Source organism: Melospiza georgiana, chromosome 5, assembly GCF_028018845.1.
Source record: "Melospiza georgiana isolate bMelGeo1 chromosome 5, bMelGeo1.pri, whole genome shotgun sequence".
NCBI lineage: Eukaryota > Metazoa > Chordata > Aves > Passeriformes > Passerellidae > Melospiza > Melospiza georgiana.
Window position 1 is genome coordinate 9,550,427 of NC_080434.1, and position 23,942 is coordinate 9,574,368.

The 23,942-nt window shown below is 37.0% G+C and overlaps 1 protein-coding gene across 1 annotated transcript in view; it reads right to left on the reverse strand.

Annotated features, from left to right (window-relative positions):
- Window positions 1–23,942, reverse strand: part of PALLD (palladin, cytoskeletal associated protein) — a 187,460-nt gene that overhangs the window by 160,412 nt on the left and 3,106 nt on the right. Inside the window, exon 2 of the mRNA XM_058025126.1 lies at window positions 20,214–21,260. Within this exon, the coding sequence (XP_057881109.1) occupies window positions 20,214–21,259 (1,046 nt within the window). The 5' untranslated portion in view covers window position 21,260. The remainder of the gene's footprint in view (window positions 1–20,213; window positions 21,261–23,942) is intronic.

A 23,942-nucleotide genomic window follows, 5' to 3' on the forward strand; every position in this document is an offset into this window, starting at 1 on the left:
TTCTGAGCTCTCGGTATTATATTTGGAAAGAAAAGGCATTGCATACAAGCCTAGTGCATTAAAAAGCATTGCTAAGAGGTTAAACACTCAGATGCTAGGAAATGCCAAATAGCAAACACATACTCGAGAGAATCAGCTGAGCAGATAATGGTGTTTGGGAGAGGAAAGGATGGGACTGTTCATTACCAGGTTTTTTCCAACATGTACTAATAGCACAGGAGGGGCAAGAATAAAGATCTGAGAGACTGAAAGGAGCCTGTTCTCTCCCCATTTTCCTTAACTTCATATTCCATGCCTATTCCTGTTCTATCTCCTTCAGAACCTTGATTTCATCAAACATTTGGACTTTGCTACATAATGTCTACCTACTTTAAAAACTATTATAAGTATTTGCTGTCTTTTTATTTCCCTCTACATGAACAATTCATAAGCAACTCCTTTTCAGAATAAACAATGATATAAAAAGTGCTATCAGTGCTTAGCAAAGGGGATTGCAAAATTCAGTATGAAATATTTAAGAGCTGGTTTATTCAGAGAGCAAATAATGCAGAATGTATTTAGAGCAGAATTTCTATTTGTTTCTGTTGCAGCTGAAAACACTGATCTCATTACCTAGAATAACAGGTGTAATCTCCAGTATTCATTCAATAACTATGCATATTCATTCAATACCTAGTTTTCCAGCTCCAGCAACAAAAAAACTATGAATCCCATAAAATTCCTTTCTTGATTTTACCCCCTCTACTGTATCTGCTGAATAAGACCATGCAGGGAAGCGGGAGGAGGGGAATGTGGTTATATAACTACATCATGTAGTGTACTGTTTGAGTGAAACTTGGTTTTCTACATTTTGAGTCATTAACTTCATAACTTCAATAATTATTTTGAACTCAAGACAATTTTATGCTTCTTGGAACAAGCCATCAAGGTAAGTTCTATCATACAGTATTACAAAAGGCATGAAATCACATCAGAATGTTTTGATGTCCCATGAGAAATTCTTACTAAACAGCAAGTGAGAGTTAAATGTTTTTGTCCCCACCCAACCTGGTCCCATCCTTTATATGGTTCTATATTTTTGTATAGGTAGCCCTAAACCATGTACTTCACATTTCCTAGCACAGCCTCCTGACCCCTCATTCAGTTTTCTCTGTTTTTCATCTCCTTCCATTTATCCTTACTGGAGTGCAATTCCAGCATTCTTAACCAGGCACTCGGTCCTTCCCTCTTGCCCTGGTTTTCAAGAGCTTTTATCTGGTCAGTTCCCAGCTTGTTCACAGTTCCTGAAAGTGGCCTTTTGTCATTCAGTGCACTCTGTACTCCTGTTCAAGGCTTCTCTTCAAACTGTCCCAGTCTCTTTAGCCTAATGGAGAGCACAGAAATCCTCCAGCTTGTAAAGTTTATGCTTCTTGGATTGGGTTCTGAGATGAACATAGCAAGTACTGTACATAATCTTTGCTTGAGGGCAAAATTCCTCAATCATGGAACTACATACAAATCCAGAAAGAACTGCAGGTTGCAACTTGGTCAGCTCTGAGTGGATTTTCATAGGAGTGGCAAAAGGCACATCTCTAGCACAAAGGTTGCCCTGTATCAAATCTCAAAATATGCCCTAAAGAACTGGCAGGATAATGTATGTATTACCGGGCACCATTTTCTTTTAATTCAGGCAAATGAAACACCTAATTTTCTGCTCATTCCTCTCTTAAAAAGAAAAAAACCTAAAAATCCCACACCCTTAGCAGTCACACAATCCTTCCCAGAACCTTTTAATGGGTTGGGACTTTTGAAGTTAAGGGATAACGAAGCTGTAATCAGGAAGTCTTCAAAGGATAGGAATAATTAAGGGAGGTGTGGATGCCCCCAAAGAAATAATTTATGATGTGATGTCATTACAGTATCTGGCATTATGAACTAGAATGCATGCAGAACTAGCAGAACTGATGTTGATTCTGCCATGTTACCCATAACTCCTGCACAAGACTAATAAAGAAGAAGGAATCTCACATTTCCTCCAAGACACCTTCTGTTGCAACATCCATCCTACTTGAGCAAGAGAGGGGATCAGGCTGCCTTGATGGAATAGAATGTTTTTGTCTAAGTCTTAACTCCCTCTGCTTCACCATGAACTACAGGAATATTGTGATTGTTCAATTATTCACTGAGAGAAGAAATAATCACCATCGCAATTCATATAACAAATGTAATACAGGTAGTGGCATTTCAAAAGCATTATAAACTGGTGTGCTTCCTGAAACAGACCTTTTTTAGTACATAATAACATATTGTGGTAGCTTTGTCCCCACAAGTAGAATAGTAGTCAACAATTTCCAACTGTCATGAGCAAAGCCCTTTTTCACTGTTCAAATTTTAGCAGGATGAAGTTTTCTGTACAATAAATAACAGTTCTTTTAAAGGTTCAGTCAGTAACCAAAATCCTTTCAAGATTGATTTGTAATCCCTCCAACCATCTACAGCCTTCCCCCTTCATCCCTGCTTCTTCTCCTGCCTTAGTCCTGTATAGATTCATTCATGCAATGGTCTTGCCACAAAGACTTTCAAAACAGTGAACAAACTCACTTGGTAGAATAAACAGGAGAAGCAGAATATAATTGCAGGACCCATCACTGAACTTTTCAGGATTTATTGCTGACATTGACTGTGCCAAATGTCAGTTCTGTTAAGTGAAATACTGCAAATATGGTATTGGAGTGTTTGACTTTATGGTGACACATTTGTACTACAGTCATGAATAATATATGCTGTTCTCTAGTATATTTCCCAGTGTACTGTTATTCACTAGTCATAAAAGTTCTTACTAAAACAATGGTATTCTGTAGTCTTCCCCCTCTTCCCTATCCAATTAAAGCATATTTTAAATAAATACCAAAAAATAGTTAAACTGCAGTTGACTTTTCAAACAAGAAGTTCTCTTCTTTAAGGTGACAATCTAATTCTAGAAAGCAGTGTGAAATGAAGTTAGTGTCTTTAAAAATATATTACTTTTCAAGTTACTCGATACCTTCACTCTTCCAGAGAAAATTTCCTGTTCTGGCTGATGGCCAAAGAGATTATTTAGTAAGAGGCCTTTTGCCTTTCAGTATTTAGGCAATATTTCATACTACTACAATGTAATCAAAACACTTCCTTTCTAGCCAATATTTGGCCCTAACACAGATCAACATTTTTTCCATTGGTATTTTTTAGTAGCTGCTCTGAAGAAAAACAACATTAAATCTCAGCATTTCTTCATTTTGCCTTCATGCTGTGATAAATATCAAAAGTATTCTGTTAGATCTATGATGACTGCTCTCAAAGTGTTCTCAGGCTATAAGGTTTCATGAAACATAAAATTAGAAAAGTGAAACAGATTCAAATATTAAGTGAAAGGATACTTTTATTTCTCTAAATCCAAAATCTAGAAATAATATAACCATATGAAAATAAGAAAAACCATCCAGATACATTTTCAAAACTTGCAACAATTGTCATTTGTTTTTCTCACATCAAGTTCCTTTCCTGATTCCTGCAGAAAAGCAACAAAAAAAAGCAGTTTTGTTTTCAAACCAAGACAATAGAATCTCTACAAAGCTTGCTAGATTTAGTGAAATTACACAGAGCACCTCTAATTTGCCTTCCTGGAAGAAACGGGGTTTTTTAAACATCAAGGGGCCAATACAGAGGTTTGCATAAGAGACATGGTGTATTGTGGAAGCATGGTAGGCTACCATCTTTTCACAACAGTGTCTGTTTTTATGTGTGGGACAGACTTCAGCAGGCACAGGCAGATTTGTTAACAAGGAGCACAATAAAGGGGTCAGGAGTTCTAAAACTCTAATGGTAGCTCTGGAATGGGACTTGATGTTCTGGTGACAACCACCACAGCCTTGTCATAGTCATTCTCTACAACAGAGTGACTTCATGAAGTTCTATATCCCAGATGAGAGGTGGCTATAGTTAGGGTGCAGTAGAGCTACAAAAATGCAGTGAAACTCAAGTCTTGTGAAAATGGCAACACTCTCACAAGATTAGAGAAGTAGTAGTTAATAATAATAATAATAATAATAATAATAATAATAATAATAATAATAATAATAATAATAATGATGATGATGATGATGATGATGATGATGATGATGATGATGATGATGATGATGCAAACCCCGTGCTCCATCCAACCAGCTATGCCCTATGCTTACAGGCCTGAGTGATACTTGCCTTTTTTGCATTGTGTGATATCTATGTGGTCCATTAGGAGAGTCAGTAACTGAGGGACCATGAGGTCTGTTGTTCTACAGATTTCTTTAGTTCTGTAGGCTTGTTACATCAGGAAGAAGGCAGAGCTCTTTTCTGTTCACTAGCTTGCCCTGCTCCACAGCTACCTCTCACTAGTGCCCATGTTTCATTCTAAGAGTTTTAAGACTTGAGAAATAAGTGGAAAGTATCTGTAAGACCTGTAAATCTGTAAGACCCTTGAAATCCGTCTCCTCACATTCTGCTTGTAGCACCATGTTTATGATAAAGGGCATTTTGAAATTGGAACTAATAGTGCAACATGCCTGCTTTGTTGAAGCTTAAAAGTATGAAAGATTGTTACAATACTGAACTAACAGCCAGGAAACTCCCCATCTCTTGCTTGCTCTCTTTAAACACTGACAGGCTTCAAAATCAATCTACCATGCCCATGCAAATTCCTCTTGCTTTACTTAACTACCAAATGAGAAGTGGACACTTCCAAGCCATTGGAAAATATGACTGCAGACTCATCATGGGCCTGAAGCAAGACCCTTTGCAATGGAGTCCTTTTCTACATATTGTGCTTTTCTATTTATTCAGGGCCTTGGGTCTAAGAGAACTCTTTAGTACAAGAGCTTACATTAATGGCAGAACTAAAATAGTGCTTTCCTCCCCTCCCTGCTAAACTGTGAATAACTAGCAGTGTAACTAGCAGGAATAATTTAAAACTTTCCCAGAGCTATTAGGTAGAAGAACTGCATCTATCAAAAATTAATCTCCCTCCAGCCTAAATGGTCAATCTCAAAGATTTTTCATTCCATTCTTCAGCAAGCTGAGAAAAGGTTCACTTTTATTGTATAAGATTTACTAAATTAACCTAGCAGAACATCTGATATAATTGATCTTATAGCTGAAGCTACCCTGCTTCAGCTTATGCAAGAAAGATTAATTTTAGAATACCAGCTGCCTGCAGCATTGTAGAAGCCTCCGAAATTCTCCTCCTCCTTTTTTCCCTTTGGCTCATAATACAAGGTTTTCTTGGAAGTCAAGATGATATGTGCCAGATTGAATATTTGATACTGTGTGTTAAATAGTTATATGTTTTTTAAAAAAACAACACAGTAGTTCTTGAAACTGCCTCATAGGACTACAGATAGATGACAATCTCATTTGCACTTATTCATATATTTTGTTTTGGGGTCATAAAGTTCAAATAATACTGGTGATACACTAAGCACAATATGAAACCTATATTCACTGAAATAAACATGGAAAGTGACTAATTAAAGTCCTCACAGAAACATCCATGAATAAATAGCATCTTCTTAAAATGGATTAGAAATATGCTCATGTATGTCAACCACTACTCCTTGACTTTAATTTCCATCATGTTTGTTTCAGTAATCTTCAATACCATGCAATTTGCTCCATTGTTGCTGGGTTTTGTTGTTTTTTTATTTGGCTGGTTGGGTTTTCTTTTGTTTTGGTGCTTTGTTGTTGCTGTTTTTATTTTTATTAAAGTAAGGAAAAGCAAAGCACAGTTCTTTTTGGTAAAATAAGTGACTTTCCATGAGATTGACAGTCACATGTCTTCCCCCTGAGAAGATTATGTTAGCCCTTGATACACTGCAGAACAAAGAACCAAAAAAGAAACTTCACATTTTAAATAGCCTACTCTCACTCTAAACAGAGGTGCAAACAATTATTTTATAGCAAAGATTACATGTGTGTTAAGTCATGACTGAAATCTCTTCTACTTCAGATAGTGGGTGTTACGAATTATCATTACACTTTTCAAGACTGGAATGAAAAGTTCAGTGCTGGGTTTACACCTAAGATATACATGTAATATACATGGAATGGGTAATGGAATAGTGTTAAAAACCCCCCACTAGCTCCCATGCTCCAGTTTCTTTCAGAATTTATTTCACATATTCAAAGTTTTGGATGCTTCCATTCTTAATGTCCACATGGATCTTGTAATCTTTACTTATTTTTAAGTCAGCCATGAATTTAGTCACAGTTTTTAAATGACCAATGAGGGAAAAAAGCATTTCTGTTCAAAGACTATTATTAGATGCCTCCTATATGACCAACTATTTTGAGGGAGATTATGTAACTAACTAGATGGTTTCCATTTTGAGTACTGGGAAAGGTACTAAGAAACTGTATTTGTGCTACTTACTAGGAGTAAATGAGCAAGCAAGAAAATAGAACCAATATAATATACAAGGCAAAAATAGAATGGCGTGAAGCTATGTCCTGTGCACTACTCACCAAACAGCAATCAAAAAAGAATTCAAAGGTTGAAAACTTACTAAGCAACTAAAAAGAAACAGAGTTCTTCTAAAGAACAACAGAACAGCATTTTGATGAAAGTCTTAACACATTTCACATATCAAGAACTTCATATTGAGGGCGGACTTGTTCTATTTGTGGGAAGACAAGAAAAATCAGCGTCACTCTTTGGAAATGGAGGACAGCCCACGTACCATGTATCTAAATGTACTAGCTCAGCTGAGGCAGTTAAAAAGAAACAAAAAGACAGCAAGAGGCTAAAGTAGAGGTACAACTACTTGAAAGTCTTAGTTGTATTCTAGTGGGAGCAAAATTAGCATTTTAGTGAAATACCTTGCAACACATGATGGAGCTTCCTTGTTCTAATCAACACATCTGCAGCTGAGTTTCCATAGCCTGCTTCAATCTCCAAACTATAATTGAAAACCAGACCTAATCTGAGCAAGAAATATCCCTAGATTTAGATTCTGTATCCTATGTATGAGTGGAACTGTTTTATACTTTAAAAGAGAAAATTTTCTGAATACCTAAGGAAAAAGGGGAGAGTTGAAGACTCTTGGTAGACAGACATTAAGGGTTATGAAGGCACTTTATTTCTCAGAGATTATTGCCCTTCTGACAAAAGAAATTGCTGTTACTTGAAATACAGTTTTTAGGAAAAGCAAAAAAAGGATAGGCACAGATAGCAGTATTAAATGCTTTATCACAAAAAAAAGTATCTCTTTTTTTTTTGTAAATTACTAAAATCAATTTATAAAGCAGAATACTCCATTAGTAATATAGACAGAAAGTATACAGTAAAACACTAGGAACTGCATCTGTTCTGTTCTATGTTTATGTATCTTTATAATGTTCAACTTGAGGTTTAATTAGTAGAAACAAGTAAAGGATATTTCTATTGAAAGACAATGTGACTGGCAGAAAAGGAGTCAGATTGTAGTATTCCTTCTAAATCTGCTCCCAATAACCTCAGCTTCATCACTTATGAGCAGGAGGTAAGATTTTTGATGATAGCAGTGGGAGTCCTAAAAGAGATATCAAAAGCAGGTTGTAGCAGCAAAGAAAAAGTTTGAGTGAAGGCTGTGCCTTAGGCCTCTCTCTAGCATTCCAAAGCACTGGCTGTTTCTTCAGTTCTTTCATTTCATCTGCATGCAGTGTAGTTTTCTGGCACTGCCAATTCACAGAATGCCTTAGTCATATATGGGAAGAGCCACACATAGGGTCTGTGGTTCCTCATATCTCCCACAGACATTTGCATTCCAAGAATCTTTATTAGCTGTGTGGAGAGCCTTTCTAAGGAATCAGGAGTTGCTTATTTTGTCTCTGACATTCCTTATCTAATGAAGCTATTGCACGGGTAAGCACAGATAGCTGCCAAAAGTGCAGCTACAGGGTTGCCAGCCAGCACTATGCAAATTTCAGTAAAAAAAGCAGACATTTCACTTTGAATTGCAGTAAGATGGATAAATTGCTCCAATCTACATACCTTGGTACTAGTCCTACAATTCTTGAGGCAGAAAAGAGCAACCTATGAACAATGAACAAAAGGGCAACCTAGAACAATGGTTTTGCCTTCAGTTTGTTTCTCAAAACTCCTGTGGACTGGAAAGCAAACTTAATAGAACACCATGTAAACTGGCTCTAAACAGAACTTGAACTTAAGTGAGGACTTCTGTTTCTAGACTGCTATGCTTTTGTTTGTCCCCTGTTTGTTCTTGCAGCTCTATAAACCCTATTACAACACTGAGTCAGGTTTCAGGTTGTAAAAATACCTGATGCAAATGTTAAGATTAGTAAGATTAATTTTTTTTAAAGAAAAAAAAATAAAAAAAGAAACATACTTAGGTCTACTGAGATTACTGCAACTGCTAGTTTCATTGATGGTGGAGAGTAAGGAGATCTGGCAAGGTTCTGTACAAAACAGAGTCAATAATAGATTTATCAGGTAATGTGTTGGAAAAGTTAATTCACTCAAGTTCATAGGAGATTCATAGCATATCCCATTAAAATTGCCTGAATAAGGGCCTTTCACAAAAAACAGAACTGATTTTGTTTTTCACAAAGATTAGGATAAATTCTCACTTGAAATTGGGGAACCAGTAGTCTAGATTGCATAACTTGTTCTAAGAGCAATGTGCTCACATTCTCTGTGATATTAAAAGAATTTACAGTTAGCAATAGGTGCCCATCAATTGTACTATAAATGAGAGATGGATTCTATTTGTCTAAACTTTTTTCCTTGGCCACTTGAAAAGCACAACTTTATCTCATAAGAGGAGATAAAGAAAAGCTGTTCACATATTATGCAAACTGTTTTTATAAAGCACTGCAATGCTCACGTGAAAGGCACTGCATAACTGCAAAGTAAGCTATTTTTATAATGCTAATGTATGCATGAATTGCAAGTACATAATATTAATAACATTAGAAACAATGAATCACTTTGATTTGAAGCAGCATGTTAGCATTAGACTAAAGGGAACATAACAGATATGTCTTCGTAACAGATTTGTGGCAGAAAAATTTTAGTCTCCTAAAATCTACCCTGAATCTAATCCTAAATATCCTAGCCTCTGTTTTGACCTGCAGGTAGCTGAAAAAAAAAAAAAGAACCCCAGTATTTTAGGAGTCATTCTATCTGTTAATTACCTCCAATCCCCAGGCATTTTAACTTCTTTCCCTTTCCCACAGGAAGTCAGATCTAGTCAAGTTCCTACTACTCCCAGTCCTGAGCTGCGTACTCATCTATGCTGAGTAGTATCACACCAACTGGTAGCACACTACTTGAAGGCAGAGAGGTTCTTGCAGACAGGGCACTAACACACACTTTGAACATGCAGTACAGGTGTTCAGCCCTTCTGAAACTTTCCCTTTGTAAATACAGGTGAAATTATCTAGTTGAATTATTCCTCTTGATTTGTTTAATAAAACAGCACCTTTTCTCTATCTAGATTAGCTACTTATTTAAGAAGTATGCTAATTTCCTGATTTATAGAAAGACATCATATGGCTATTGTTTCAGTTTTCAATACTTAAACAAATCCCTCAGTGTTTCAGCTGTTAGCAGCTTTTTCCTATTCCTACTGATCAGTTCCCCTTTTGTGAGTCACCTCAGATACGGCAACTTACAGAGGCACAGAAATAGAAATTAAGAACATTTCTTAAATTAATACATGTGAAAATTTTTCTTGATGACAAAAGCTAAGAAACACTTAAATCTCTAAGGGAAAGATATCTTAGTAAAGATTTCTTCTGTACAAAGCTAATCTTCCAAATTTTGTTCATTCTGCTGTCTTAAAGGAAATTCTATCTCTTCACTACATAGCTACATCATTTTTAAATATCTCAAAGTGTAAAAATACCAAATAATCTTTTAATTGTCACTTGTCTTCTAAAGCATGTGGAATGTGAAAACTTCTGACAACATAAAAGGTCTACTTGATGTTCTTCCCCCACCACACACCTCCAAATGTGAGCAAAATTGTACAAGGTATAAAAACCTCCATAGCTAACTCCTTAACTTTCTTGCTTTCTTTAGATCTTTTTGCTCAGGGAAGGAGAAATATGGATACTATGAGAAGGACTTGAACTTGGATGATCCTCGTGGGTCCCTTCCAAATCAGGATATCCTATAATTCCATGACTTACTTGTTTATTTTTCTATGTTACAGGGAATAAGAGGACAAGGGAATTTCCTTTAGTCCTTCTTTCACCATTGCATGGGCTGGAAAGGCAAGTCCATTTACTAGTAAATGAACCACGGTTCCAGCCCACTTAACAGAGCCCTATCAAACTATAACACTTAGAAAAAACACACTTTCTAGCTGGGTTCCAGAACCAATAAAATAAGCTCATTATTCACTGCTGTTTAATGATTTTTCTTCTATGATTGTTCTATTATAAGCTATTATAAGAAAGGCCATAACCTTACCTACCTCCCTCAAAACCCTGCCAGCTCTAATAGCCCAAACTGAAGTTTAACATTTTCAGCCATGAATGTTTGCAGAGAAGTCCTATTTGTTCAATTTCATTATCCATGTCTTTAAAGGTAGCTTTCACGTTGGCAAGAATGTATTTACACAGCATATTTCAGACATGACAGTTTTATTAGGAAGAATTTTTAAAGCATCAAGTTTCAAACTTATACTTGTATTTACTTAATTTATATTTATAAAGCAATGTATTTTGTTTTAAAAAGATATGTCTTCTTTAAGTAACATTAATAAACTTCTACAGTTGCCCTTAAGAAGGTTTAAAGAACCCAAGATGTGGTATTGCCTTTAGGCAAATGAGCAAGCATGTCAAAGTGTATGAAGCATGATATTTTAAATGGGATTTGGAATGGCACTTCATACCTGTTGAACACTGATAAGTAACGATGCCAGAATTACTTACTTCAAACACCTCTCTGTGAAAAGCCTCACTACTCTTTCTTTCTCTTTCAGTACTAGTAAAATAGGCCTAAATCATGTCAGTTCAATCCTGCCTCTGTTCTACTTAGCCGCTACATTTAGTTTTAATTTTCACAGATCACTTTCAATTAGTCCATGACAAGCAGATTGCCAATGTATTCCCTCACTGCCAGACTTCCTGACTGGTGATGCTTTGCACAATGCTGGAAAGGCCCTGAGACAGCATATAAGATTTATACAAATAAATTCTGAAACATGAAGTAAAAGCAGCCTCTTGGAATTCTGCTTCCGGCACTGTTTCAGCCCCACTTTTCTGGAAAATCTGTATTTTAAAACTACTTCAATTAAATTGTGTTTTTAAACTAAAAATGTTCAACATAGACAAAGCTTGTGTAGTGAAGGAGCTTTCTGAAGACATGTGGTGCCACATTATTTTAAAGTTCATCCAAGTCTCATCCAATTCCTATGTAAATACATGGCAAAAGTCCTTTATGTTTTTTCTACTATTTAGATAGCAGCATAATTTTTATTACTTTACTTTTAAGCTTTTCATGTTAACCATCAAGTATTTTGATAACATTTTCATCCAATCTTTGAGTCTTTTTATAAATACCAGTCCATACTTTATTTATTTTGGGAGCATTACCAAGGAATTTTAGATCTGCATTCTTTCACTGAGAGGCAGAAAAAGAGGAATAAAAAGAATAAAGAAGTGAACAGAGTTGTTTTTAAAATCTCACTAATGCAATCAGAAAAACTAAACCAGAGACACTGGCATTCACAAACAGAGAAAAATAAAGTACTTGAGCTGGAATTCTCCTCCTAATTCCAGTTTAAGAGAGTAATTCTAGTTCCAATAACTATCCCTTTGATTTTGCAACTGCCTCTTGCAGCACTTGTCTTTATGCCCCTAACAAGATTTATCCTTCCAATTTCAGGATGAAAAAAACCATGCACAAAAACCAAAACAAAAGCATGAAACTTTCAAACCCCAAAATTTACAAGAGCTATTTCCACATTCATGAAAAATGACAGCTCCAAAGAAAGAGAGCCTGGTGATCCACAGAGCCTGTCTAACAAAGACGAGGAAATGCTCACATCATGTAGTCAAAACTATTCTAGAGAGACAATAAATAAACGAAACATAAGAATAACCCCAGTGTCCAGAATCTACAGATCCTCCCTGGGGCTTTTACAAAACCCAGCAAGTAAAGAGTTTCTGTCCCCATAGGCCACCTTCCCAATCACATCCACACATTCTTTTTCATCTTTGAATACTTATTTTGTAATGGATCAGTGGATTGCTCTGCCTGTTTTCTAGCAATTTGTTTATTTAATAAGACCCATATAAATTATCCTGTTATCACAGTCTGAACTTTGTAAAGATCACTTCTCAAAGGAAAGAGCCATGCATTCCTTCCAGGTACCTGTTTTAAATATTGTACTCTGTGGTGTTAGACAGGCAAGCAAGGGAAAAAACCTCACCCTCAAACAAAACATTTGGTTATCATTATTGTGGATTAACTCCAGGAGGAAATTAAACTTGAAATAAGCCACTCCCCTTTCCCCTGACCCTTCTGGCGATGGAGGGACAAAAGCAGAGCCTATGGGTTGAGAGAACAATTTAGTGAAAGATGGTTTTCTTAACATCTAAAGAGAATCCTAAATTTTCAAAATCTTTTATAGCAGTCCTGAAAGAGGAGTGGAAAGGGAGTGGAAGGCTGGAGAAATTCCTCCTCCTCTGTTCCTCCTATAGGCTGGGTATGACTATTGATGAATACCCAGAGGTATCAGACAAGAGCAGGCCAAATGGACAACACTGAATGTGCACAACCCCAATGACCCTCATTGCCCTTGACACTACCATGTCAGAAACCAAGACCATGTGGTCCATCAACAAAGCAATCCTAACACCTCTCCCTGCTTGGAAAAACACCTTGGCCAGCAGTGCACATGGGCACATCCACCAACAGACCAAGCAATGACTGTAACCAGTCACTCCCATAGAATAACAACCAGGCACTGACTGTAACCAGTCACTCCCATAGAATAACAACCAGGCAATGACTGTAACCAGTCACTCCTGCACAGTAACAACCAGGCACTGTCTGTAACCAGTCACTCCCATAGAGTAACAACCAGGCACTGTCTGTAACCAGTCACTCCCATAGAGTAACAACCAGGCACTGACTGTAACCAGTCACTCCTGCACAGTAACAACCAGGCACTGACTGTAACCAGTCACTCCTGCACAGTAACAACCAGGCAATGACTGTAACCAGTCACTCCCATAGAGTAACAACCAGGCAATGACTGTAACCAGTCACTCCTATAGAGTAACAACCAGGCACTGACTGTAACCAGTCACTCCTGCACAGTAACAACCAGGCAATGACTGTAACCAGTCACTCCCATAGAGTAACAACCAGGCAATGACTGTAACCAGTCACTCCCACAGAGTAACAACCAGGCAATGACTGTAACCAGTCACTCCTGCGCAGTAACAACCAGGCACTGACTGTAACCAGTCACGCCTACACAGTAACAACCAGGCAATGACTGTAACCAGTCACTCCTGCACAGTAACAACCAGGCACTGACTGTAACCAGTCACGCCTACACAGTAACAACCAGGCAATGACTGTAACCAGTCACTCTTGCGCAGTAACAACCAGGCAATGACTGTAACCAGTCACTCCCATAGAGTAACAACCAGGCAATGACTGTAACCAGTCACTCCTGCACAGTAACAACCAGGCACTGACTGTAACCAGTCACTCTTGCGCAGTAACAACCAGGCAATGACTGTAACCAGTCACTCCCATAGAGTAACAACCAGGCACTGACTGTAACCAGTCACTCCTGCACAGTAACAACCAGGCACTGACTGTAACCAGTCACGCCTACACAGTAACAACCAGGCAATGACTGTAACCAGTCACTCCTGCACAGTAACAACCAGGCAATGACTGTAACCAGTCACGCCTACACAGTAACAACCAGGCAATGACTGTAACCAGTCACTCCTACACAGTAACAACCAGGCAATGACTGTAACCAGTCACTCCTACACAGTAACAACCAGGCACTGAATGTAAACAGTCACTCCCATAGAGTAACAACCAGGCACTGACTGTAACCAGTCACTCCCACAGAGTAACAACCAGGCACTGACTGTAACCAGTCACTCCCATAGAGTAACAACCAGGCAATGACTGTAACCAGTCACTCCTGCACAGTAACAACCAGGCACTGACTGTAACCAGTCACTCCTGCACAGTAACAACCTGGCTACACACACATGGCACCAAGCTCTGCTCCTCTCTGCGACCGCACAATCATATACGACAGGAGTCTCCCAAACGCTGTTCTTAATGAGAACCATGGCAAATCTTCTTTCCAAGTGGTTTAAGGTAAAAGAACTATTACCTACAAGTTAAGAAAACTGATGCACTACTAGCATTGATCAGATAGGCCACACTGTTTTTTAAAGCAGGTGGGTGCATGACCTACACAGGCCTTAACTTCACTGTTTTCCCCAGATGCAAAAAATCCTGAGAGTGTGGCGTCTTATTGCCATGAAATGAATGGAGAATGGAAAAGGAAATATCTGAAAGATGCACGCTACCTACCTAATACCTGCAGGCCACAAATCCCTATGGGCAGCTCCTGCAATAGCTTTTCCATTTGTGCTGGGTTATTAACCCTCGATTCCCCAGCAAAGCCCACTAGTCCAGAGCACTGTTCTAAGAATTAAGAATTATGGAGCAGTTTCACAAGTCACTGAGGTGACTTTCAACACTACATTCCAGATCTGCTCTGAAAGAAAATTCAAACTCCAGGGATGCCTGGAGATGGCCAGGCCTTACCTGAAAATCAGCAAAAGAAAATAAACAAAAGCCACAAGAATAGCGTGGTATGGTCCAATAATCAAAGAGTATAAAAGGAAATAAATGAGAAGGAAAGAAGGGCTAAAAGAATAATGAGGTCAACTGCATATCGCTATTATGTTGACTTGTAAATGAAGAAAAAAGCCCAACAAAAGTAAAGAAGACATTTTTGATAAAGAGAAATAAAAAATACTACTGTGACACAAAAATATTGAGGATGCAGAAATATAATTTTCATATTCATATGAAAGGGAATGATATTGAAGATATTTTATCTTCATTGAGTGTAAATAAAATTCTAAATGACAACATATTACTTTTGAGCAGATTTTTTTAAAAGAGTGTACTGCCAGATTTAAGTGGCTAACAACATTTTTCTGTTTAATCTCAGCAATAAGAATGCTGTTAACACTTTCAGATGGCTGTCAATGCTCCCTCCATACACAGAAAAACATCCAGATCTGCAAACAGAACATTTTTGACCCAAGGAACTCCTTGGGTACCAGAATATTCTTCCATTCTTAACAAGCACCCTCTGTTTGCAAAGGGCTAGTAAGAAGACAGATTAGCAGGATTCAGCTCTGATAAGATTAATAGAGGACTATGGGAGATTTGTGTAAAAAAGTATGTTTATTGGGAAAACATTTTAATAGAGAAAAATATGGGGAGGATATGAGAAAAATGTTTGTATTTGTGAGCAATTTGACAACTAACTTCATGTATTATCACCCTTAGGAAATAAATGCAAGATATTCGGGAGATACTTATTATTTACAAAATGTTGCATAATAAGAAAGCCACTATTTCTTGTTGCACTGTCCTAGATATTAATAAAGAATTATAACAAGACTGAAATAATGAAGCAGAAAAAATTGCATAAATTGTGGAAGTATTTTCAATAAATTTTAACAGCAAAATATGACATTTTGGGACTCTGGTAAATCATCTCAAAGCTCAATACAGGACTTTTTTTTTTTTTTTATTGTATAAGAATAATACATATAGTTGTTACTGATTTTCAAGTCACAAGAGCCCTCTCCTCCCACACAGAATATATCCTAATCTTTTTTATGTGTTATGAATTATTTCTGCAATCACTGTAGCTAACATAATGCTTGTAATATACTAAACTCTGTTTTTAAGACACATTAGGCATTTCATGGTTCAGAAGCAAATTTTGGTCTGGGTCAAGCAAACAAGAATGGAATTATCAAATATTTTAAACAAATTCATCATAAAATATCTTCATTAAAATTTCTCACTCATGAAACATGTTTTGATTTTAACTAAGGATACCTAGAATGGTCAAATATGTCCCATTACCACACATACATAAATAACTATTCACATTTGATAAAAATAAGTAGTACTAAAGCCTTGCCATTATAGCATTAGTAGAACATCTCTATCCCCCACCAAGGCACTGGTGTTTCACTACAACTACAAAATCTACTCATAAGAGATTTCAAGGAATAAAACTAAATTCTATCTCTAAACCGCAGATTTTCCTAGCTCAAATCAAGTCCAGCAAAGAAGCAGAAACTACATCTGGGGCACCTCTTACCAAGATTTAAAACTACCAAATTTCCAAGACAAAACTATCAACTGCTGTGTAGGTAGTTTAATCACTGTTGTCCTGTACACTTGGGTTTTTACACATCTGTGTAGATTCGTGTTAAGCATGACTTAATCTGATTTTCAATTTTCTTTGCATCTATGCCTGATGGGTGGACCATGGTGGTGCCACAGTTTATTGTGCTTTTTTTAGGCTTCAAAGCCTTTAAAGACCGTAAAACTGGGTAAGATTTGGAACCTATAGAAGTCAACATATAAATTTAAATTGTATTTTGCATTTGTTTCTGTATTTTCTAAGAACAGTTCTTGGTTGCGTGCAAGTAATGGTTCTAGGTGGGCATTTTGGGTATTGTTACAGTCAAATCTAGGCAAACAGAACTTATGAGAAGAAAAGGATTATAATGAGAGCAAATTATTTCCTTAAAGCAAAGAAACCTTGTTCTTGTCATGTAGTATGTGGAAAGTGCTTTATTTTTTGCTTTGATTTGTATAATTTTTTGCATCAATTTGCTGTGGAAAAAGGAATGTATTTTGTACAAAAATTCCAATACCTCTTATGCTTCAGAAGCTGGGTGAATATCTGTAAATATTTTAATCACAGCTTACAGCTCAAGGTAGACCTCAGAAAATACTTTAATCATGGCTTACAGCTCCAGGCTTTGAAGCATTTAAATATTCAGGTGGTGAGGAGAATGCTGAAGAGGTCTAAGTCACACCCAGCTAGGATTTGCTTTAGCTAGCTCAAGGCTAATATGAGTATTTTAAACACAGCATTGCTGATGCACTTTGAAGGACAGTTACTGACTGATACATTGGTTTTGAGAGTAACAGACATTTTGTTTCAACTTGTATTTCACATGTTTTAGACCTTCTTTAGAAGGCAGATATCCTAGAACTTCTCAAATCACTATGTACCTTCCTAGGTCTCAGGCTGGAATCTGGAATCTTACAGAAATATAATAATTCTTCTGACCAGTGACAAAATATTCACTTTAAGAAATCTGATTTTCTGCTAGTAGAACTAGCAAGTTAGACATTGAACTTTGAAAAAAAACCCCATTAATGATACTTGAAATGTAACTGATTATTTCCTTTTGGATTTCAACACTAAGATTCTAGTTGTAAGTTCTTCTGTCAAAATATACTTTTTTTCTATTTGTAGTACAAAACTACTTTGGTCAAGTTTTGTCACTCAAACCATAACACTTACTGTTTTACTTTCGGCTGTGTATGGCTATGAACATCTAAGGAACTTTAAATTTAAGAGGTTTTCCTAATCAAATAACCTTTAAATATACACCTTGTCATTACACAACATTTGACGTTTTCTTCAATTATACTAAGGTTCTGCAACATTTTTATGTTTATCCTCATAAGAAAAGTAGCTGCATAGAGAAGGACTCTAGCTTAACTTTGTATAGGCTGAGGACTTAAAAAGTTTAGATACAAGAAAGCTATGAAAAGGGAAGAGAACCAGTTATAAAGATTACTTGGGTCCAGGATAAAATATGAGGCATAGAAAAGCAGTAACATGCTACAAGACCAGAAAAGCCTATGGAGATTCCTTTGAAGGCCTTTTGCTCTGGCATCAGTTGGATATTTCATAGTTGCCAGTGATGGATGCTGCTTAAATATCAGCTGTATTCATTATTACACTGGACAACTTTTTGAGTGCCTGGTGAAATAAGAATTTAGTGAGTTTCCTGTCACCATTAAACTATTGTTACTTCCTCATGACTTTAGGAAATGTGGCTTCCAGTTTTCTTTCCAGCCAAGGCAAAAATAAAACTGAACAAAAAAAAAACCCCACAAAAATCCCAACTGCTTTCAGCTTTAATCACACTTATCACACAAAGTTCCAAAAACAGCCTTTACAGTGGCTATGTTATTGAAACCGGATTTCCTGGGGAAAACTAGAAGAGCAGAAGCCTGGTTTCTACAGATTGTGTTGCTATATGCAAATGTACAGACTGTGGCTGGCCTGGCTCATGCCCTTGTCTGCATCTCCTGTTGACCAGATTTGGCATGTGCCAAAAGGGTCACTCTGACACTTCTCACACCAGGTAACTGTTCAGCTTGTTCCATTCTTTTGGCAATGCAATACAACGCTTTCCTAATATCCATTTCTACTTTCTTCCTATTCAGAAACCTTCACAAAGAGCTTAATATCTTTTACACATTTATTTTTCTGGCTAGTTTCTTCAGAAAACTGTAAATATTTTGAATTCATTGATTATGATTATGGTCTGAAGATTGTTTTCCACATATATTACAAACCCAGAAACCCAGTCTAATGAAACAATAGTCTAAGTAAAGTGCTTTAGAAAACTGGATTATTTTCATTACCAAAATACAAGAGAATGGTCAACTATTATTGTATCACTGATGTTTTGTTTTATTTTTAAACCATATAAAACTCCCATTTGCAGAAAATACTTCTGAAAGTAGCACAGACATTCTTCACTTGCTCTGCAATATGTGGGTGGTTTTAAATAGGCTTGTCTTTTTCCACTGCAGCAAATTAACTATTTACTGGCTATATATATGATACACCATGAAACTCCTTTTCATATCCAAGAAGAAGGACAGTGATGTGCCTAGATGATACTATGAAACTGTTTATCAGTTCCCAGTAATGCTTTTATAGGTGAAAATCCACAACATATTTTTCAGCATGCTTTCTCATCTGGAAAGAACCCCCTCCTTTCCCCAAGATTCAGACTTTGGAGTCTCCCCCGAACATCGCTCAAGTGTTTACTGTCTCTTAATCCCTGAGCGAGCCTTGGTTTTTGCTCTCTTGGCTCCACAGCGGCGCTCACTTGAGGGCTCTGTGCCGCCCGTGCTGTGTGTGAGTGACCTCTTCAGCCAAGTCGCTGTCATTACAGAAAGGACACGCAAAAGAAGTGCTTCGACTTCCAAAATGAGTAGTTTTTGAGGTGCAGCTGCCGTATTTTTCCTCTCTTGAGGATCCATAATGAAATAGAGATGAAGGGGGAAATTCGTTTTCAATGGAAACTTTGAAAAATTTTTATTAGTAACTTCTTTCAATTGCCAGATGGAGAATTGTTAATAGTTATTTAATAAAACCAATTCAGGAATGGACCATGAAAGTGTATTAATTTGACAGTCAGGGAGCTTTGCAAGAGCCCAAAAATTAGCATGAATCGTATTTGCCACAGTGCAGTAATGGCTGTATCTACAGACTGCTAACATAGCACAATTATGTGTGTCAAAAGGGAAACAAGACAGAAGTTACACATTAATTTATACTGATGTGATTACTTAAAAGTATACTTGATTTTACAATAACCAACTATTGTGTCAGCAATGTTTCTCATTACTCATTTCCTCAGTCATTAAAAGCCTTCTTATTTTATGATTCTGCCTGAGTTAAAATTCAGAAAAACAGTTTACATGGCTCTTGGAGACATTCTAATTAATCAGCAGTAAAAACTGTATCATCTTCTTGAGATATGCTCTTTAGGAGCAAGCTGTCTCTTCTTTTATCCAGACTGATGAAGTAACCGTCGCATAGAATGTTGCTAGAGCCAATTCTATTTCTAATTTTGCCATGGGGCTCTTAAATCAAGAAGAATTTAATTTCCTAAGCAAACAGACATTCTAGTGTCTTTATTTCACACATTCTAGTGAAATAAAGACACTAGAATATGTTATTCTTTGTGCTTTGTAAATTTTCATGATTGACTGCTCTTATGTGACTGCCTCTAAGCAAGTCAGTGTCATACCTGTCCTTAGGTATCTTCCACAATCAGGTGATGCTGTCTGGTGACTTAGCACCTACCTGACATCAGGGACTGGGTTGCCAGCAACTCTGCACTCCAGCAATACTTTGTTTCCTTCGGCAACTTCCTGGCTCCGGAGCTTCTGAGTGAATAGAGGTGGTGAAAGTTCATGCTCTTCCATGTTGATGAAGGGACGGCACAGGACCATTTTGCTCTCCATGATGCTCCCCCTTCCAGAATAGTGTTCTCCATTCAGATGAAGTCCAGGTAATTTTTCCTCAGGCTCAGTCTCTTGATGTGGTTTGTCAAACTCCTGGCTCACCAAGGTACTTAAAGCTGGTTGTTTCTTGTTAGGTGACAGGTATCCACTGTCTGGAGAAGAAGAGTCCCCATCGGGACTACGGCCCCTTGTCTTTGCTGCCTGTCTAAATATAGATGATAACTCCTCTATGAACGTGGCAGCTTTGTCACACAGCTTGTTCCTGAAAGGAGCTTCTCCCTGCAATGTCGATTCAGAGTTCGGGCTTGTCTTAGGCATACATGCACCACCTTTCTCTGAAAATTTCAGGCTTCTGACAAAGCTGGGACTAGCAGGTAGAAAAGGTGAGGTGCTTGCTTGTCTCGTAGAAACTGTGACAAAACTATCCTCTGTCTGAGGTGCAGTGGATTGCTCGTTCTGATTCCTTGGGAGAGCATGACTTGCAGCAGACGAAGTCCAACTGCTCGCTTGAGGTGTCTCTACAGTGTTTTGCTCATGCAGGTCAGTGTCCCTGAAAGAAGGGGTTTCTGAAGGGCTAGAAAGAGGGGTGTTGAGATAATGAGTAAAGTCTGGTGCTGTGTTCTCATCTTCCTCCATGGAATTGGCAATGGCTTCTCGAGCTATGTCAAGGCTCTTACTTATCTCCTCCTGGGTAAGGAAGGCAGAAAGTTCATTTGAAAATTCACCATTCTGTGGGTCTGGCAGGGAATCACAGAAAAATTCATGGTAAGATGAAGCTTCTGACATATTTTCAGGATATCCCTTACTGCTGTCTCTTTCTGGAGAGTAAGTCTCCTTCAGCATTAAAGAAAGAGGCAATGCCCGGCCACAGCCTCTGTCTTGCATCCTGGAAGACACAAGAACAATTCCTTAATGAAAAAAGTTACATCCTAGTTCCCATAAGCTACAAAGCTGTAAGATAAGCAGAACATAATGATGTATGACATACCATAAACATTGTTTTCTATAAGAATGAGCCAGGACTGCAAATTGTCTAGATGGAAATGAGAGCACTTAGGAGTAATTTTTCTTATGAATCTTCCCTCAGAAGTATGAAGACATCCTTTGCCTGTATATTGCCTAGCACAACATTAATTCCACTGGATCAATATGATATATGGTGTTATTTCACATCTGATTGGTTATTTTGCATCAATTCTATTATGCTTCATTTTTTTTTTTTCCTGGTTTTAGCCTTATGGAGATTTTGGGAATATATTTACTTTTCTCTTTCCCATAACATTGCCTTCCAGACATTAAACCATCAAATTCTGAGAGAAGTGTTCAACTTGAAACCATTATGAGGATACACACAAGGATATTTGGATTAGAAATTCCAAATTATCCTTTCTGTTTAATGTTGATAATGTGTTTAATATTATTTTACTTATTGTGCTAACATTTTTAACTTGTTACCAGTTTAGTAGCACTTTCCTCAACGCTGAAAAATTACCATATGCTAGAAGTAAAGCACTGAAGAAATAGATTTTACAACCTATATATCATCCTGCTCAATGGAAGTGTATAATGTATATTTTGTACCAGTTTCACAAAGCAGAGAAGCATTTATACCACTCCAGTTTCCCAACATGACTTCAGAATTAGGATGAGCATTCTGTTTAAAGTCAGCAAGAAACAAGACATCAGGGAAACCACACTTTCCCCAAGGGAAGGACTGGCCTGAAAATCTCCTTGCTGAAAAGTATTTGTCTACCTGGTCACTAAATTTTGGCTGATGAGAGCTGAAACATAATTATTGTTTCTGCAGAGAATTTCATTAAATTGCACATCAGAGGTTTTAGTTTCCCTGAAAAATTCTCTTATTCCAATGATAATTTGTACAATGAAAAATTTTACATAAGATTTAAAAAGAGAAAATTTCCTTTAATTCTCTACTGATAGTGGAGAAATGGCTTGACAATCATGCGATGCACTCGGATGTATTTTACATCAGCTTGTGCAGGCTCCAATTACCTGCAGTCACTAAACCAGGGCTTAGCCAGCGTGTAGTCATTCAATGACTGATGGATGATTGGAATTCTTGGCTTAGCACATGTATCTCTTGATTTGCCTGTTTGTCTTGCCAACAGATACAACTCAATGTATAAAAGAGAAGTCTAAGAAACCCAAAGCATTTAGGGTCTGAGAAATGTTTTTATAGAATTCAGTGATAAGTTTATTATTTGCTGGGATTACGTTTTCCTTTCCTGTTATCTGCGCTTACAGGGCAACAAATTTAGCAACCATGCCAATCTCTTGTCAACAAAATCTAAAAAAGTATATACAGTATAACTGACTACCACATAGCAGCTTTAAAGAAAGAATCTGAGAAGCCCAGCAAACAGTTGGTCTAGAGGCTCAGCTGTTCAGGCATAAACTGGAGGAATGCCAGGGAAACAAGAGTTAAAACTGCAGAGTTTCTTCCTGCTTAATCTTAGATTAAAAAAAAAAAAATTGTATTCAAATGAACAAAGGTGCTATTCAGACAACATGTAACATCTGTGCTTCAAATTATATCTTTATTTAAATCTGACACACATAGGTTCCTAGCTTGTTCACATCTCAAAGTGACACATTACATACTCATATAAACTTCCCTGACTTCCAACACTGAGCTGCTCTAATGTTTCAATGGGCTCTTTCATGGGTAGGAGGACAATTTTACTTATTGTTATCCACCCAACAGGATGATTAAAATTAGTGTATTATGAATTCACATATTTCTTCCCAATACTCAGCTTTGTCATTAGAAAAATATAGTCATTTTCAAAGGCTGGTGTCTAAATTAAGTGAATAGTCTAGACCTGGATATTTAGATAAAGTTGATGGATTTAAATGTGCTGATTTAGAGGCAATTTCTTATGCTGATAAGCCTTCTTGGTGAGAAAGTTCCTGAAAATGGATTCATATGTCTAGCTTTAGGGAGCTGAATGGAAGCTTCCAGGAGAAAGCCTTTTTTCAGCCATACTGTAATACATAAATTCACTATTCTTTTAGAGCAACTTGTAATCACAGCGAACTGGAGGTGAAGTATCACTAACCCTATCAAGTAGCTTATAAGATCATAATTAGAAATTTTGAATGCTATTTCTAGCTTCTCCAAGTTAGACTACAATGTATTTATAACAGTTTTCATCATCATACTCATTAGGTAACCTGCAAAGTCATATACTGTATCATTTAAAGACACAAGCATAAATTACAATGTTGCATGCAGATCAACATTATTACATACAGACTACTTATGGGGTCCTATCTGTAAATATTTAAAATTATGCCCAAGTAAAACCACATTTTTTATCATGCAGTTTAAACACTTATTCAAAACCCAATACAGATGCTCTAAAGAATCCTATGGTAAATATAAAAATTGAAATGTATTGGATTACAATAATTTCAGGAAAAATAGAGTAACTAATCAAATTAAGGTTTTGTAAGGATATATAGTAAAATATGGGAAAACATAGAAAAATAAAGGACTTGTTTAAAAAAAAAATAAACATCTTGAATTTGCAGAACCTGCCAAATA